At 38.9% G+C, this 19,328-nt stretch overlaps 1 protein-coding gene across 3 annotated transcripts in view; it reads left to right on the top strand.

The window, feature by feature from the left end:
- The window catches only part of CD99L2 (CD99 molecule like 2), a 114,508-nt gene that overhangs the window by 69,566 nt on the left and 25,614 nt on the right, over nucleotides 1-19,328 (top strand). For all 3 annotated transcript variants that reach the window (XM_023634297.2, XM_023634298.2, XM_070257491.1), the window contains exons 3-5: nucleotides 13,305-13,373; nucleotides 13,500-13,583; nucleotides 15,558-15,623. In XM_023634297.2, coding sequence (XP_023490065.1) covers nucleotides 13,305-13,373; nucleotides 13,500-13,583; nucleotides 15,558-15,623 — 219 coding nt within the window. The remainder of the gene's footprint in view (nucleotides 1-13,304; nucleotides 13,374-13,499; nucleotides 13,584-15,557; nucleotides 15,624-19,328) is intronic.

The following is a 19,328-nucleotide window of genomic DNA, read 5'->3' as shown; positions in this document are numbered from 1 at the left end:
CATGAATATTTCCCCCTATGTTTTCTTCTAAGAGTTTTATGATTTTAGTTCTTTGATTTAGGTCTTGGATCCATTTTGAGGTAATTTTTGTATATGCTGTGAAGTAAGGGTCCACCTTCATTTTTTCGCATGTGGATATCCAGTTGTCGCAGCACCATTTGTTAAAAAGACAATCCTTTTCCCTATTGAATGGTCTCAGCACCTTGTTGAAAATCAGTTGACATAAATGAGAGTTTTTCCGGACTCTGAATTCTGACACGTTGATCTATATGTGTGTCCTTATGCCAGTATCACACTGTTTTGATTACTGTAGGTTTGTTCTAATTGTTGAAATTGGGAAGTGTGACTCCTAATTTTGTTCTTCTTCAAGATTATTTTGGCTGTTTAGGGTCCCATGTAATTCCATAGGAAGTTTAGGATCAGTTTGTCCATTTCTGAAAAAAAATTGGAATTTTGGCAGGGATTGCATAGAATCTGTAGATTAACTTGGGGAATGTTGCCATCTTAACAATATTGAGTCTTCTAGTCTATAAACATGGGATGTTCCATTTATTTAGGTCTCCTTTAATTCCTTTCAACAGTATTTGGTGGCTTTTAGTTTTACACATCCTTGGTTAAATTTATTCCTAAGAATTTTTTTTTTTGACGCTATTGTAATGGAATTATTTTCTTGTTTTCCTTTTCAGATTGATTGTTTAATATATAGAAGTAGAACTGATTTTTGTATGTTGATCTCATATCCTGCAACTTTGCTGAATTTATTTATTGTCTCTAATAGTTTTTTGGGGGAGTAGGTCTAGATTCTTTGGGGTTCTCTATAAATAAGATCATGTCTTTTCTTTTCTTTTCTTTTCTTTTTGCTGAGGAAGATTCACCCTGAACTAACATCAGCTGCCAATTCTCCTCTTTTTGTGCTTAAGGAAGATTAGCCCTGAGTTAACATCTGTGCCACTCCTCCTCTTTTGTTTTTTTGGATGTGGGACACCCCCACAGCATGGCTGGTGAAGGGAGTAGGTCCATGCCTGAGATCTGAACCTGCAAGTCTGGGCTGCCGAATTGTAGTGTGCAGATCTTTAACCACTCAGCCCCGGGGCCAGGCCACATCACATCATGTCATCTTTGACTAGAGATAGTTTTACTTTTTTCTTCCCAATCTAAATAATTTTTTTTCCTTTTTCATAGCTAATTGCCCTGGCTAGGACTTCCACTACAATATTAGATAGAAGTGCTGAGAGCAGACGTCCTTGTCTTATTGCTGACCTTAGGAGAAAAGCTTTGTCTTTCATCTTTAAGTAAGGTGTTTACTGTGGGCTTTTCGTGGATACCCTTTAACAGGTTAAGGGAATTCCCTTCTATTCCTAGGTTAAAAAAAATTGAGTGTTTTTATCATGAAATGGGGTTGGCTTTTCTCAAATACTTTTTCTGCATCTATTCATATGAATATGTGTTTTATATCCCTTTATTCTATTGATCTTGGATATACAGTGATTGACTTTTATGTTGAACTACCCTTGCATTCCTGGAATAAATCCCACTTGGTCATGGTGTATAATCCTCATGTGCTGCTGGATTTGGTTTGCTAGTACTTTGTTGCGTATTTTGCATCTGTAGTCAGAAGGGTTATACATCTTTACCTTGTAGTGGATTTGTCTGGCTTTGGATTAGGGTACTACTAGCTTCATAGAATGACTTAGGAAGGGTTCCTTCCTCTTCTATTTTTTTTTTTATTAATGTTATGGTAGATTACAACCTTGTGAGATTTCAATTGTACATTTTTGTTAGTCATGTTGTGGGTACACCACTTCCCCCTTTGTGCCCTCCCCCCACCCCCCCTTTTCCCTGGTAACCACCAATCAGATCTCCTTGTCAATATACTAACTTCCACCTATGAGTGGAGTCATATAGAGTTCATCTTTCTCTGACTGGCTTATTTCGCTTAACATAATACTCTCGAGGTCCATCCACTTTGCTGTGAATGGGCCAATTTTGTCTTTTTTTATGGCTGAGTAGTATTCCATTGTGTATATATACCACATCTTCTTTATCCAATCATCAGTTTCTGGGCATGTAGGTTGGTTCCACGTCTTGGCTATTGTAAATAATGCTGCGATGAACATCGGGGTGCAAGGGACTCTTGGGATTTCTGATTTCAGGTTCTTAGGATAGATACCCAGTAATGGGATGGCTGGGTCATAGGGTATTTCTATTTTTAACTTTTTGAGAAATCTCCATACTGTTTTCCATAGTGGCTGTACCAGTTTGCATTCCCACCAACAGTGTATGAGGGTTCCTTTTTCTCCACAACCTCTCCAACATTTGTCGCTCTTGGTTTTGGATGTTTTTGCCAATCTAACGGGTGTAAGGTGATATCTTAGTGTAGTTTTGATTTGCATTTCCCTGATGATTAGCGATGCTTCCTCTTCTATTTTTGGAAGAGTTTGAAAAGAATTGCTGTTGATTTTTCTTTACACATTTGGTAGAAATCACCAGTGAAGCCTTCTGATTCTGGGATTTTTTTTTTAATGGAACATTTTTAAATTACGAACTCCATCTCCTGTTATAGATCAAGTCAGATTTTCTGTTTCTTCTCGAGTCAGTTTTGGTAGTTTGTTAATAAGACTTTGTCCATTTCATCTAGCTTACCTAATATATTGTAATATAATTGTTTATAGTATTCCTTAATGATCCTTTTTATTTCTGTAAGGTTGGTAGTAATGTCCTCTCTTTCATTCCTGAATTTAGTAATTTGAGTCTTCTTTCTTTTTGTCTTGGTCTGCTATCAGTGTAATTTTATTGAAAGAATCAAATTTTTGGCTTTAAAAAGTTTTCTCTGTTATTTTTATATTCTTTATTTCATTTATTTCTCCTATAATCTTTTCTTCCTTTTGCTTAATTTAGGTTTGGTTTCCTTTTTTCCTTTTTTCATTTCTGGTTTCTTAACTAGAAAGGTTAGGCGATTGATTTGAGATCTTTCTTTTTTTTTAAATTGAGGTCATAATAGTTTATAACATTGTGAAATTTCAGTTGTATATTATTATGTGTCAGTCACCATATAAATCTGCCCCTTAACCCCTCGTGCCCTCCCTCAACCCGTTCTCCATGGTAACCGCTAAACTGTTCTCTTTCTCTGTATGTTTGTTTGTCTTCCACATATGAGTGAAATCATACAGTGTTTGTCTTTCTCTGTCTGGCTTATTTCACTTAACATAATACCCTCAAGGTACATCCATGTTGTTGTGAATGGGATGACTTTGTCTTTTTTATAGCTGAGTAGTATTCCATTGTGTATATATACCACATCTTCTTTATCCAATTATCAGTCAATAGGCACTTGGGTTGTTTCCATGTCTTGGCTATTGTGAATAATGCTGCAATGAACATATGGGTACATAAGCCTCTTTGTATTGTTGAGTTCAAGTTCTTTGGGTAAATATCCAGTAATGGTATAGCTGGGTCATATGGTATTTCTATTTTTAATTTTTTGATAAATCTCCATACTGTTGTCCATAGCGGCTGCACTAGTTTGTATTCCCACCAGCAGTCAATGTGGGTTCCCTTCTCTCCACAACCTCTCCAACGTTTGTTATTTTTAGTCTTTGTGCTTAAAGCCTTGCTAATGGATGTAAGGTGCTATCTCATTATAGTTTTGATTTGCATTTTCCTGATGATTAGTGTTGTTGAACATCTTTTCATGTGCCTATTGGACATCTGTATATCTTCTTTGGAGAAATGTCTGTTCAAATCCTCTTCCCGCTTTTTGGTTGGGTTGTTTGTTTTTTTGTAGTTCAGTTATGTGAGCTCTTTATATATTATGGAGATTAACCCCTTGTTGAATATATGATTTGCAAATATTTTCTTCCAGTTGGTGGGTTCTCTTTTCATTTTGATTCTGGTTTCCTGTGCCTTCCAGAAGCTCTTTAGTCTGCTGAAGTCTCAATTGTTTATTTTTTCTTTTGTTTCCCTTGTCTGAGTAGACATGGTATTCACAAAGATCCTTTTAAGACCAATATCAAAGGGTGTACTGCCTATATTTTCTTCTAGGAGTTTTATGTTTTCAGGTCTTACCTTCAAGTCTTTGATCCATTTTGAGTCTGTTTTTGTGTATGGAGAGATATAATGGTCTACTTTCATTCTTTTGCATGTGGCTGTCCAGTTTTCCCAACACCATTTATTGAAGAGACTTGCTTTCTCCATTCTATGTTCTTGGCTCCTTTGTTGAATATTAGCTGTCCGTAGATGTGTGGTTTTATTTGTGGGCTTTCAGTTCTGTTCCATTGATCTCTGTGCCTGTTTTTGTACTAGTACCATGCTGTTTTGATTACTGTAGCTTTGTAGTATATTTTGCGTTCAGGGATTGTGATGCCTCCAGCTTTGTTCTTTTTCCTCAGGACTGCTTTGGCTATTCAGGGTCTTTTGTTGCCCCATATGAATTTTAAGATTCTTTGTTCTCTTTCCTTGAAGGATGTCATTGGGATTCTGATTATGATTGCATTGAATCTGTAGATTGCTTTTGGTAGTATGGACATTTTAACTATGTTTATTCTTCTGACCCATGAACATGGAATATCTTTCCATTTCTTTATGTCTTCAGTTTCTTTAAATAATGGCTTATAGTTTTCAGTGTACAGGTCTTTCACCTCTTTGGTTAAGTTTATTCCTAGGTATTTTATTCTTTTTTTGTGATTATAAGTGGAATTGTATTCTTTATTTCTCTTTCTGCTAGTTCATTGTTAGTGTCTAGGAGTGTAACTGATTTTTTTAAATTGATTTTGTACCCCGAAACTTTGCTGTAGTTGTTGATTATTTCTAATAGTTTTCTGATGGATTCTTTAGGGTTTTCTATATATAGAATCATGTCATCTGCAAATAGAGAAAGTTTTACTTCTTCATTGCCTATTTGGATTCCTTTTATCTCTTTTTCTTGTCTAATTGCTCTGGCCAATACCTCCAGCACTATGTTGAATAGGAGTGGTGAGAGTGGGTGCCCTTGTCTTGTTGCTGTTCTCAGGGGGATGGCTTTGAATTTTTTGCCATTAAGTATGATGTTGGCTGAGGGTTTGTCATATATGGCCTTTATTATGTTGAGGTACTTTCCTTCTATACCTATTTTATTAAGAGTTTTTATCATAAATGGATTTTGGAGCTTGTCAAATACTTTCTCTGCATCTATTGAGATAATCATGTGATTCTTATTCCTCAGTTTGTTAATGTGGTGTATCACATTGATTGATTTGTGGATGTTGAAACATTCCTGCATCCCTGGAATAAATCCCACTTGATCATGATGTACGATCCTATTAATGTACTGCTGTATTCATTTTGCCGATATTTTGTTGAGGATTTTTGCATGTAAGTTCACTAGTGATGTTTGTCTATAGTTTTCCTTCTTTGTGTTGTCCTTGTCTGGTTTTGGTATCAGGGTGATGTTGGCCTCATAGAATGTGATAGGAAGTGTTCCACCTTCTTCAATTTTTCGGAATAGTTTGAGAAGGATAGGTATTGAATGTTGGTAGAATTCTCCAGAGAATCCATCTGGTCCTGGACTTTTGTTTTTTGGGAGGTTTTTGATTACTGTTTTAATCTCAGTACTTGTGATTGATCTGTTCAGATTCTCTGTTTCTTCTTGATTCAGTTTTGGGAGGTTGTATTAGTCTAGGAATTCGTCCATTTCTTCTCTGTTATCGAATTTGTAGGCATATAGTTTTTCATAGTATTCTCTTATAATCCTTTGTATCTCTGCAGAATCTGTTGTAATTTCTCCTCTTTCATTTCTAATTTATTTGAGCCATCTCTCTTTTTTTTTTTCCTTGAGTCTGACCGAGGGCTTGTCAATTTTGTTTATCTTCTCAAAGAAGCAGCTCTTAGTTTCATTAATTCTTTTTCCTGTTTTTTAGTCTCTATTTCATTTATTTCTGCTCTGATTTTTATTGTTTCCCTCCTTCTGCTGACTTTGAGCTTTGTTCTTCTTTTTCCAGCTCTGTTAGGTGCACTTTAAGATTACTTGTTTTTAGATTTTTCTTGGTTGTGGTGGGCCTGTATTGCTATGAATTGCCCTCTTATGACCATTTTTGCTGTATCCCATAAGAGTTGGTATGTTGTATTTTCATTTTTGTTGGTCTCCAGTTATTTTTTAATTTCCCCTTTTATTTCTTCAATGATCCAATGGTTGTTCAATAGCATGTTGCTCAGTCTCCACATATTTCTGACTTTCCAAGTTTTTTTCCTTGATTGATTTCTAGCTTCATAGCATTGTGATCAGAAAAGATGCTTGATGTGATTTCAATCGTCTTAAATTTATTCAGGCTTGCCTTGTTTCCCACCATAATGTCTATCTTTGAGAATGATCCATGTGCACTTGAGAAGAATGTATATTCTGCTGTTTTTGGATGGAATGTTGTCTATATATGTCTAAGTCCATCTGATCAAATGTTTCATTTAAATCTACTATTTCCTTGTTTTTTGTCTGGATGATCTGTCCATTGATGTGAGTGGGGTGTTGAGGTCCCCTACTATTATTGTGTGGCTGTTAATTTCTCCCTTTAGGTCTGTTAATATTTGCTTTATGTACTTTTGTGCCCCTGTGTTAGGTGCATATATATTAAGTGTTATGTCCTCTTGGTGGAATGTCCCTTTTATCATTAAACACTGCCCCTCTTTGTCTCTCATTGTCTTTTTTAACTTGAAGTCTGCTTTTTCTGATAAAAGTATGGCAACACCTGCTTTCTTTTGTTGGCCATTAATTAGCTTGGAGTATTGTCTTCCATCCCTTCATTCTAAATCTATGTTTGTCTTTGGAGCTGAGATGCACTTCCTGTAGGCAGCATGTTGTTGGGTCTTATTTTTTTAATACATCCAGCTACTCTTTGCCTTTTGATTGGAGAATTCAGGCCATTTACATTTAGAGTGATTATTGATAGATGAGGGCTTAATGCTGCCATTTTCTCTCTTGTTTTCTGGTTGTTGTATGTTTCCATTGTTTCTCTTACCTTGTATTTCTGACTGCCATTTCATTTTGCTGGTTTTCTGAGGGGGATTTCTCAGTTTTCTCTCTTTTTGTGATTTGTGGCTTTGCTCTGACTTTTTGTTTAGTGGTTACCATGAGGGTGGTATGAAAGATATTGGAGATGAGATAGTCCATTTCGTCATAGTCTCTTATCTCCATTAACCTAAGCAGACTACTTCCCTTTCCTTTCACCTTCTGAGTAATCGCTATTACAAATTGTTCTGTTTTTAACTTTGTGACTTTGTGGCTAAGTTGAAGTGTTTACCATTACTTTTGATGCTTTCTTTCCCCTCCTCTTTTAAGTTGTGACTGAGTCTTTGCCTTTCTCTTCTGGTAGAGAGCTGCAGGTTTCTGATCATGTCTGTCTGTCTGTCTCCTTGCTCACAGCTTTGTAGACCTTTGCCTTTTTGTTTCTGCTATGAGGGCATCTTTAATTATTTCTTATAGTGGAGGTCTAGTGGCGATGAACTCCCTCAGCTTTTGTTTATCTGGGAAAGCTTTTATTTCTCCATTGTATCTGAAGGAAAGCTCCACTGGATAGATTATTCTTGCTGAAAGTTTTTGTCTTGCAGTATTTTCAATATATCATTCCATTCTCTCCTAGCCTGTAGGGTTTCTGCTGAGAAATATGCTGAAAGCCTGATAGGATTTCCTTTGTAGATTATTTCTTCTACCTTGCTGCTGCTAATATTTTTTTTTATCACAAACTTTTGCCATTTTTACTATTACATGCCTTGGAGAAGGTCTTCTAGCATTGATGAAGTTGGGCGTTTGATTAGTTCCATTTATCCGTAAATCTGAAACCATCCCCAGGTTTGGGAAGTTCTCAGCAATTATTTCTTTGAATAAGCTCTCTGCTCCTTTCTCCCAGTCTTCTCCCTCTTGAATACCGATAATCCTCATGTTGCTTTTCCTAATTGAGTCTGATATTTCTTGAATAATTCCTTCATTTTTTAAAAAAAATCTTAGTTCTGTCTTCTCTTCCACGTGTAGAATTTCTACATCTTTATTCTCAAGAAGAATAATTCTTCCCTCCATAAGATCATTTCTATTTCTTAATGATCCTAGATTATTTTTTATTTCATTAATTGTGTTTGTCATATCCAGAACTTCTGCTTGATTTTTTTTTTATATTTTCAATCTCTTTGGTAAAGAGAATCATTTTATTGCTGAGCTCCTTGAATTGTCTGTCTGTGTTTTCTTGTAAGTCATTGAGTTTCCTTATGATGGCTATTTTGAATTCTCTATCATTTAGGTTGTAAATTTCTGTGTCCTCAGGGTTGGTTTCTGGAGAATTGTCATTTTCCTTCTGATCTGAATTGTTGCTTCTGTTTCTCATGGTGCTTGACAAGCTAACGTTTTGTCAGGGCATTTGTGGTAGTCTTTGGACGCGGATTCCACCTGTTACCTCTATCTCTGCCTCTTCCCAGGGAACCAGTCCATCCACCCTCAGGTGTATAGTTGTGTGTGTCTCTCAGGTATCCTGTTGTGCTGTGTGGGCTTCCTCCATTGGTCAGTGAATGTCCATTTAGTTGTGGTTCAGAAGGGGGAGAGACAAAGGGAACAGCTCACTCTGCCATGTTGCTAACCTTGTTTCATTCATTTTTGCACTAATTTTTATTATTTCCCTCCTTCTGAGTTTGGGCTTTGTTATTCTTTGTCTCATTCTGCTGGGTGTAGTTTAAGATTGCTTCTTTAAGATTTTCCCTGTTTGTTAATGTGGGCCTGTATTTCTATAAATTTCCATCTTAAGACCCCTTTTGCTTCATCCCATATGAGTTGGTATGGTGTGTTTTTATTTTTGTTTGCCTCCAGATATTTTTTTATTTCTTCTTTAATTTCTTGAGTGATCCATTGGTTGTTCAGTAGCATGTTGTTTGGTCTCCACGTCTTTGTCGCTTTCCTAGCTTTTTTCTTGTAGTTGATTTCTAGTTTCATAGCATTATGTTTGGGAAAGAATACTAGGTATGATTTCAATCTTCTTAAATTTATTGAGGCTTTTTGTCTTTCCCAATGTTTGGTCTATCCTTGAGAATGTTCCATGCACACTTGAGAAGAGTGCATGTTCTGCTCTTTTTGTATGGAGTGTACTAAATATATATCTATAAAGTCCTTCTGGTCTAGTTTTTCGTTTAACTCCACGATTTCTTTGTTGACTTGTCTGGATGATCTATCCATCGGTGTAAGTGAGGTGTTGAGGTCCCCTACTATTATCATGTTGTTGTTAGTATCTCCTTTTAGGTCAGTTAATAGTTGCTTTATGTACTTTGGTGCTCCTGTGTTGGGTGCATATATGTTGATAAGTGTTATGTCTTCTTGGTGAAGTGTCCCTTTTATCATTATGTACTGGCCCTCTTTCTTTCTCTTTACCTATTTTATCTTGAAGTCTACTTTGTCTAATATAAGTATGGCAGCACCTACTTTCTTTTGTTTGCCATTATCTTGGAATATCGTCTTCCATCCCTTAACTCAGCCTGTTTGTGTCTTTGGAGCTGGGATGTGTTTCCTGGAAGCAGCATATGGTTGGCTCTTGTTTTTTAATCCATCCCACCACTCTGTGTCTTTTTATTGGATAATTCAATCCATTTACATTTAGAGTGATTGATAAATGAGGGCTTAATGCTGCCATTTTATCCATATTTTCCAGTTCTTCTGCATTTCCTTTGTTTCTCGTCCCGTGTATTTCACACTACCAGTTCAGATAGGTAGTTTTCCCTGATAGTTTTCTTAGTTTTCTCCTTGTTTATCATTAATGTCTCTGTTCTACTTATTTGTTTAGTGATTACCATTAGGTTTGTATAAAGAATCTCATAAATGTGATAGTCCTTTTCATGATAGCCTCTTATTTCCTTAGACTAAGCTGATTCCATCCCTCTGCTCTTCGCCTTCTAAGTTGTTATTGTCTTATCTTATTCCATCTTGACCTGTGAGTTTGTGGTTAAAATGATGAGATTATATTTGTTGTTTTCCTTCCCTTTATCTTTAATGTTATAGTTAAGTGTTTACTAACCTGTTCTGATAGAGGGCTGCAGTTTTCTGATTATTGCCTACGTATTCATCTCCTTGCTTAGGGCTTTGTGGCCCCTTTCCTATTTTTCTTTTCAGATATGAGGACCTTCTTAAGGATTTCTTCGGCGGGGGGGGGGGTGGGAGGGGGGGTGTCTTGTGGCAATGGACTCCCTTAAGTTTTGCTAACTGGAGAAGTTTTTATTTCTCTGTAATATCTGGAGGATATTTTCATTGGATAGAGTATTCTTGGCTTAAAATTTTTGTCTTTCAGAATTTAGAATGTATCATTCTACTCTGTCTTGGCCTGCAAGGTTTCTGTGGAGAAAACCACTGAAAGCCTGATAGCGGTTCCGTTGTAAGATATTTTCTTCTGCATTGCTGCATTTAGTATTTTTTCTTTGTCATTGAGTTTTGCCAGCTTTACTACTGTATGCCTTGGGGAGATCTTTTTACATTGATATGGTTAGGAGATCTCTTGGCTTCTTTCACTTGTATTTCCAGCTCCTTCCCCAGGTTTGGGAAGTTCTTCATTATTATTTCTTTGAACAAGCTTTCTGCTCCATTCTCCTTCTTTTCTCCCTCTGGAATACCTATAATCCTTATGTTGCATTTCCTAATTGAGTCAGATATTTCTTGGAGAATTTCTTCATTTTTTTTAGTCTCAGTTCTCTCTCCTCCTCCATCTGAAGCATTTCTATATTTCTGTTCTCTAAATTGGTAATTTGGTCCTTCATAATATCAGCTCTATTGTTTAGATAAAGAAAAACCCATATTTTTCTTTATCTCATCCATTGTGTTTTTCACATCAGACATTTCTGATTGGTTTTTCGCTATAATTTCAATCTCTTTTATGTAGAAGTTCCTGATTTCATTGAACTATCTGTATTTTCCTGTAACTCGTTTTTTTGTGGTAGTTATTTTCAATTCTCTCTCATTTAGTTTATCAATTTCTGTGCCTTCAGGGTTGATTTCTGAGTACTTGTCATTTTCCTTCTCATCTGGAGTTTTAATGTATTTTTTCATACTGCTTTATGGTGTGGATTTGTGCTTCCACATAGAGATAGTATTTGGTCGCAGCTTCTACCTGCCAGCACTGGTCATGGGTCAGGGGCTGTGTATTCTGAGCCCACCATGATGTGCAGCTCCCCAGCTCCAGCTGCTGACTCCTTTTCTTTCTGTGCAGCATTCTGGCCAATTGCAGAGCTGGAGTGCCAGGCGAGGGGAGGGGCACTTTCTTTCACCGAATCCCTCCCTCAGCCACTGACTCCTTTTCTCTCTGTACAGCACTCTGGCTGATTGCAGAGCTAGAGTGCCAGGCAAGGGGAGGGGCTCTTTTTTTCTCTCTTTAATCCCAGGGCATTGTCCCTGGACCCTTACTAACTGCTCTCCTGGGGTGCTAACTTGAAGAACACACCCCCGAAGTAGTTCAGTCTCCTCTATGTATGGGGCTTTCCCACAGCCTGTGAGGGAACTCAGGGAGCGACGGTGTTCCCATGGAGGGCCACCCCTCCCCCCTTTCCTCTCAGAGATGCTCATAGTCTCGGGGTTGCTGCCGTTCGGAAGAGAACAGTCCCCCTAACCACCTTCTGCTTCCTCCACGGGATCTGGCATCACCACTTTCAGATATATGGCTGCATGGGTCTCTAAGACGTCTTTTGTGTTGTGTGAGTGTCCTCTGTTGGTGTATGAATGTCCTTTTGGTTGTATCTTAGAGGGGAGAGTTCAAGGCGAGAGCTCACTCTGCCATGATGCTCTCTTCTTCTTTGATTTTTTTTTAATGTAGATGTTTACAGCTAGAAATTTGTCCCTGGGCACTGCTTCACAGCAACACATAAGTTTTTGTATGTTGTGTTTTCATTTTCATTCATCTCAAAATATTTTATAATTTCCCTTGTGATTTCCTCATTGACTCATTGGTTATTAGGAGTGTGTTGTTTAATTTCCGTATAATTGTGAGTTTTCCAAAGGCCCTTCTGTTAATGATTTCTCTTTCTATTCCATTCTGGTTGGAGTACACAATTTGTATGATTTCAATCTTTCTAAATATATTGAGATTTGTGTTGTAGCCTAGCATATGGTCTATCCTAGAGAATGTTCCATGTGCACTTCAGTAGAATGTGTTTTCTGTTATGGAGTGGTGTGTTCTATAGGTGTCTGGTGGGTCTAGGTGGTTTGTAGTGTAGCTCAAGTCTTATATTTTCTTTTTGATTTTCTAACTGTTCTATGATTTAAAAGATGGTATTGAAATCACTAACTGTTATCATCAAATTGGTCTATTCTTTCCTTCAGTTTTCCCATTTTTTTGCTTCATGTATTTTGAGACTCCGTTGTTAGGTGCATATATGTTCAAACTTTTATATCTTCCTGCTGGGTTTATCCTTTCACCTTTATAAAAGGTCACTGTTTGACTCTTCTAACAATTTTTGTCTTCAAGTCTGTTTTATCTGATAGTGGTATCACTACTCCAACTTTCTTATGGTTGCACTTTTCATAGTATACCTTTATCCATCCTTTGACTTTCAACCAATGTTTATTTTTCCTGTCTCTTTTTCTGAGTAGCCAGTAATTATTGAGTGATTGCTGTATATAAAGCTAAACCGGTTTAATCTCTGCCTTTCCAATTATTTAAATTTCCTTTCCCTGTGCTACTTCCAACAGTAGGAAAATTTACAGCATAGTCTTGATGTTTAAGAAAAGAAACTATTGGAAAACTCACGCATGGCATACCATGTAAATAATGTGAAAAAAGTCCATAATTTTAAAGGAATATGGTTGAGCCCATAGACTTAATATTTACAGGAGTAACTACATTTAAATATTTCTTGGTGTTCTAACTGTTTTCAGTTTATAAGACACTCCCATACTCGACTGGGAACATAAGCTAGGTCCATCCCTGAGCAATATTACTTATAGTTATGGTGCCAGGTTTATAGTGGAAACCAAGGCTTGGAGCTCTCAAGGGTCGTGTTCAAGCTCCAAAACTCCCTGGACCATGTCATCTCTAGCAGATCTGGGCTCAAGCCCCAGCTCCATTAGTCACTGGGTCACATGGGGGCCCACATCCACCTCACCACTCATCCTCTGAAGAAAAGTGAGCAGAATGCATCTCATTTTTAAAACCTGCTACATCTCTTTGTCATCCTTCTCTAAGTGATTCTCAGAGGCCTTAGAGGGGCCTGAAGGACCAAGACAAGGGTCCTCTGCTTGTGATGTGACTTGCCTGAGCCATGAAGTGGCTGCTGTAGTTTGTTACTAAACGTGCTGCTCTTGCCGTCCCCCCTTCCCGTTTTAGAGAGATGGGACCGTGTCACTACCACAACCAAGAGGCCAGCAACAACCAAAGCTCCGGCAAAGCCTGCAGGTAACATGGCCGCTCTGAGGAGGGCAGTAAGGAAGGACCCAGTGGAGCTCCCTTTGGGGTAGGGTCCAAGCCAACTACCTAGTTTAACCAAGTGATTTTCTGTTTTATGTTTTGGGCCCCCTGAAGGAGCTGATCTTGACTTGGCTGATGCTTTGGATGATCGAAATGATCCCAATGATGGCCGCAGGAAACCAAGTGCGGGAGGAGGAGGTAAGTCATAGCTGTTTGAAAGCACTGGCGAGTCCTGTAGCTTCCTGGTTAGATTGTAGCTCGTTAACTACAACAGCCCACAGGGCCACTCCTGTCCTGGCAGAGCTGGGGGTGCTTCAAGGCATAGGTGAACCCTAAGACAGTGGTTCTCAAACTTTTTGGTCTCAGGACTCCCCAAATTATTGAGGATCTCAAGGGCTTTAGTTTATGTGGGTCATATCTACCAATATTTATCATCTTTGAACTTACAACTGGAAAAGTTTTAACATTTAAAATGAACAACAACCCATTCACATTAACACAAATAGCATATTTTTATGAGAAATAACCATGTTCGGCAAGACAAAATTTAGTGAGAAAAGTGACATCATTCTACATTTTTTCAAATTCCTATAATGTCTGTCTTAGCAGAATAGCTAGACTCACATCTGCTTCTGGATTCACTTGTTGTGGCATGTTGTTATGGGTGAAGTTTGTGAAGGAAATCGAGCCTCATAAATATGTGGTTGAAAAAGGGAGGAAAATTTTAATGTAGTCTTCACATCATTGTAGACATTCTTCTTTTATAAGATACCCAAACTTGACCAGGGGTTGTTTCTTACAGGTTAAGTTCAATGTGAAATGTGAAACCTTATCAACGCACTTTTTATACTTGATTCCATTAAATCCCCCGGGACTCTCTTGTACTTTTAATGAACATTTACCTATTTGTGGTTTTACACATTGTGCATTGGTCATTTGGAAAATATTGATGTCCTGAGGTCTTCTGAACTTACAGATAATGCCACGTATCATTATGCAATGCCCCAAATTCACATTTGTTAATATCACCACCCATCTCATTAGAAAAAGTCTTTAAGTATTGGCAAGCTGTTAAGCTCATAGATAGTGGTGGATATAGATTTTTCAGAATTCTAATTTTTGTTTGAAATCTTATCATCGGCAACAAATACTGCCAATAGTTTTCCTTGAAGTGAAAGCCTCGTCTCATTCATTTTCAAGAAAACATCAGCCAAATGTTCAAGCCACCATAGTCATAGTTTGACCATCATTCATCTTGCTAGTAAAAGTGGTCTTCCATGACACAAAGCAGCTAATACCACTCAGGACTGAAGCAGTCACACAGGCGCTTTTCTGAGTCAACTATAGCGCTTTGGAGTGCAACAGAAGTTCTGTAAGCATACTTCTCATTCCACCACACAGAATATTGAAAGATGTGTACTCGATGGTTGAGCTGTAATTAACGTTTCTGTTTCCTTTTATTAGTTTTCTCTTGCTGCGTAACTGATTAGCACAAACCTAGTGAGTGGAGACAATACCCATTTCCGGTCTCCCAGGTTCCTTTGGTGAGGGTTCAGGACCAGCTAATCTGCGTTTCTGTTCAGGCCTCTACAGCTGCGGTCACGGTGCCCACCAGCTCCACGGTCTCGTCCGAGCTTGGGCTGTCTGCCGAGCTCAGGTGCTTGTCGGCAGAGGACAGCTCCTTGCAGTTGTAGGACTAAGGGCCGCTGGCTTCTTCAAGAGCAGCAGGAGAGCGCCAGGGGGAGAGAGGCTGAGCAGGGGGACAGGGCAGAGGAAGACTAACTCTGTTGCTTCTAGTGTCTGAGCTCAGGAAGGCTTCACCCCTGCTTTAAAGGGCTCACCTGATTAAGTCAGGCTCACCCAGGATGATTTCCTTTTTGATTAATGCAAAGTCCAACTGATTTGGTACCTTAATTACATCTGCAAAATCCCTTCACCTTTGGCATGTAATATAACCTAATCACAAGCGTGCTAGCCGTCCTTTTCGTGGTCCCACTCACACTCAGAGTGATGAGAGAATCCTGGGGGCCCTTTTAGAATTTTGCCTGCCGCCTTCACCAAGGACATTCTTAAGTGGCAATCATTTTCTGGGGATATTGGACATTAACTAACACAAGTTTCTTGTCGCTAAAAGCTTTTTTGGCATTGAAATACATATTTTGTTTTCTGCAGGTTTTTCAGACAAGGATCTTGAAGACATTGCTTGGGGTGGTGGATACAAACCGGATAAGGGCAAAGGTAGGAGAGTTGATTTGTCTAAACACCTTATTCTCGTCAAAAATGTGAACACACAGCAACCAGGTTAATTAAACCATTCTTACTCAGCCTCTGGGAAATCAGAGCGAGTTCCCAGACATCCTGCTTGCAAATTGGGGTTCCCTTGGAATGGTGTGGGCTGTGCAGCTCAAGGCGGGAGGGTTTATAGGCAGTTTGGAAAAGGCACACATTGCCTCGGATAGTCCTTAAGCCGAGCTGCTGCCTAGGCTGACGTCTCCACGCTAGCAGACGCGTTCGTTGAGGCAGTATCAGTTGCAACAGTTGAGGGTCAGGGGACTCATTGGGAACAGCCCCCTTAATCTGGGGATCCTGTCACCCTGGGGATGGCAGGAGCAAAACTCATTGTGACAAGCATTTTTTTAAGAGACCCATAGCAAGTCAGACATCTTTTAAAATATATTTTGAAATAGTTTAAAACTCACAAGAGGTTGTAACAATTGTTCAGGAGAATTCCTGTGTACCTTTCACCGAGCTTCCCCTGATGATAACTACCTTACATAAGCATAGCACATTGTCAAAACCAGGGGGCCGACACTGGCACAGTACTGTTATTAGGTCACACACAGACCTTATTCAGATTTCATCAGATTTTGCATGCACTCGTGTGTGTGTGTGGACGCGTGCATGTGTGGGTCTATGAAATTTCATTACATGTATGGATTTGAGTAACCATGACCACAATCTGGATGCAGAATGCAGAACTACCCCATCACCACAGGGAAACTCCATCATGCTAACCCTCCACAGTCATGCCCTCTCCCAAGGCCAGATATTTTTAGTTCTCCCAAAACCACCAAAGATTTCAACCTATTATCTTAATACTGTATATGTCAAGATGTGATCCTAGTATGGAGAGAATGTTAGCCAGACTTGATGTGGCAAAGTAAGTTCTGGCTGTAATTTGTGGTTGTTACATATGGTTGTAACCTATTATGATTGTATGTTCTTGTGGTTGTCACTTGTGATTATGATGGTAAGTTATGATTGTAACTATGGTGATGGTAACCTGTTATGATTGTAAGTTGTGGTTGTAGCATTTTGTGGTAATAACCTGTTGTGATGGTAAGTTGGGGTTTTGACTTATTGTGGTTATGAGAGTGACAAGTTATGAGTGTATGTGGTTGTAACCCTGCTACACTCACTACGATCCTGGCTGTGGTACTAGCGTTTGCTCCTTTCTTGCAGGAACTGTGTGCCTTTCACATGGGAGCAGTGTTCTATCTGATTAAAGGATACTGTAGTCAAATCTGTCCTTCAGAACACCTTTCCAGACAGTGTCATCTTGAGTAAAAAGCTCTAAAAGCCTCTAAATGAAACTCACAGTGTCAGGAGAACATGGAACATTTAAAGGGCAAACCCAGGAAATTAGCCAATTACTCCTGGGTGACAAATGGTATTTCTGAATGGTGAGAGGAGGGCAGTAGGAGCGTGTGTGAGCACACGCACGAATGAAAGTCTGAGTGACATGTTGGGGAGGTTCCTTATTAAAAGGACGTGTTTGAGCAAGGAAGAAGTGTTAGGAAATTCTTTAATTAGGTTCATATTTGAACTTCTCTTGTAAAGAATAATCAATTGTTAGCTTAAGTTATACCCTCTGTCGTTATAGGTGTCAGTAAAAGAAGATAAAGGAGTTCCGGCAAAAAATACAAGTGTGAAGCTGAAACATGGTTATGATAAGCACACAATGAAATTCTCAGACACTGTCCTCTGTGCACACATGCTAATGCCAGGAGTGAAGATAAAACATCACATTTAAATAAATGATGGTCTTCAGCATAAACACAATCCTAATTAATTTACTTTCCAACTTTGGGTGTTAGGCACATAGACTCAACTATAGTTTTGGAGTGCATTTCTGAAATAATGTTATCGGTTATATATATTTTTTTCCTCAATAAAACACTTCTACCGGCCCTGTAGAAACCCTGTGTTTTGTCTGTAGTTGACAGTCCCATCTGCCACAGTCCTGTCAGCCACCTCCGTTCCCTTGCACTTTCACTGACTGAGAAACTTGAGGCCAATAACTTTCAACTCTTCATCCCCTCTGTGGTCTACACCCTAGTGTATGCAAGCCTCTACTCCCATTCCCCCAGTTACTCTTTGGTCCCCAGTGACTTCTTGATGGTCACAGCCTTCTGTCCCACGTGACCTCTTCAACGTTTGACCTTGATGACCACCTGCTTCTCCACGTTCTTTCCTCCTGAGCTCTTCCTGGCACTCTCCCACTTTCGGAGTCTCATTCATGTCATCTTCCTAAACAGTGTTGCCTGCGGGCTGTTTCCTTGGGTGTCCAATTCAGTATGTCATTGTCTTGCCCATGGAAGAGAACAGTATTAGAAACCAAGATCAGGGTGTTGCGTGTGTTCATTTCTTAGTGGGATGTCACTACTTTTATACCCTTTAAGTGAGCAGAAGTAGGAAACAGGAAGTATATGGCTGTGTATACTAAACCATGCATACACATATATCTATAGTTATTTCTGTATCCATCAGCATCTATATTAACCTAAACATGAGTTCATACTTATGTCTCTAACTAATCCATTGCCAAAAGGCTTATTTTAGTCTTCCTTTCTCATATGTAACTTCCCTCCTGGACAGTGAGAAACCTCGCATCCGTCAGCCATTTGCTTGCTCGCTCAATTCTGGTATACATGCATAACACTGTCAGAATTGTTAGCCCATACCCCTACGAGGAACAGCCTCACCAACTAGAGTGCAGTGTTTATGTTTAGCTTCTTTCGTCTTTACCTTACAGTTGTCAAAGGTTTTCGAAGTTCCTTGGGTCAGCTCCTTTATCCCTCCGTGTCCATTCAGTGCAGTTCTGTCATACATTTCTAATGCAGTTAGATTCGTTTGTCACAGTCCGTCCTGGGATCCCTCACCCACCTAGTTCGCGTTTCGTTTTGTTTCGTTCTTTTGCTTGCATACATTAAAGTTCATTCTTTGTGATATACAGCTGTATGGGTTTTTTAAATGCATCTAGTCATGTGTCCCCCACCCAGGTACCATACAGAACAGTTCTGTCACCATCAAAGTACTCCTCAGTACTCAGCCACTCTCCCATTCCTCACCCAAAACCTATTTTCTCTTAGTGCGACTGCTGCTCTTTTGACCGTCTCCATCATTTGCCCTTTGCAGAATGTTCACATAGTTGAACTCGTACGGTAGGCAGCCTTTTCAGATTGGCTTTGTCCGCTTGGTGCTATGCCCTTAAGGTTCTCCTATGTCTTTTCATGGATTGATAGCTCATTTCTTTTTTGCACTGAATCGTATTCCATTCTCTGGATGTACCACAGATTATTTACCTATTCAACGACTGAAGGGCATCTTGGTTGTGTCCAGTTTTTGGTGATTATGAATAAAGCTGCTATAACCATTCATAAACATTTACGTACACGTTTTTGTGCGGACTTAAGTTTTTAGTTCAGTTGGGTAAATACCTACGTGTATGGTTGCTGAATCATGTGGTAAGTCTACGTTTAACTTTACAATGAACAGTCCAGCTGTCTTCTCAAGCGGCTGGACCATTTTGCTTTCCCACAAGCAATGAATGAGAGTTCCTGCTGCCTCACATCATCAGCAGCAGTTAGTATTGTCAGCTCTTTTGGATTTCAGACTTTCTAAAAGTATGTAGTAATATCTAATTGTTCCTTTATTTGTATT

The sequence above is a fragment of the Equus caballus genome, chromosome X, assembly GCF_041296265.1.
Source record: "Equus caballus isolate H_3958 breed thoroughbred chromosome X, TB-T2T, whole genome shotgun sequence".
In the NCBI taxonomy this organism is placed as follows: Eukaryota; Metazoa; Chordata; class Mammalia; order Perissodactyla; family Equidae; genus Equus; species Equus caballus.
Note: the sequence above shows the minus strand (reverse complement) of the source record. Positions and strands in the feature narration are given on the sequence as shown.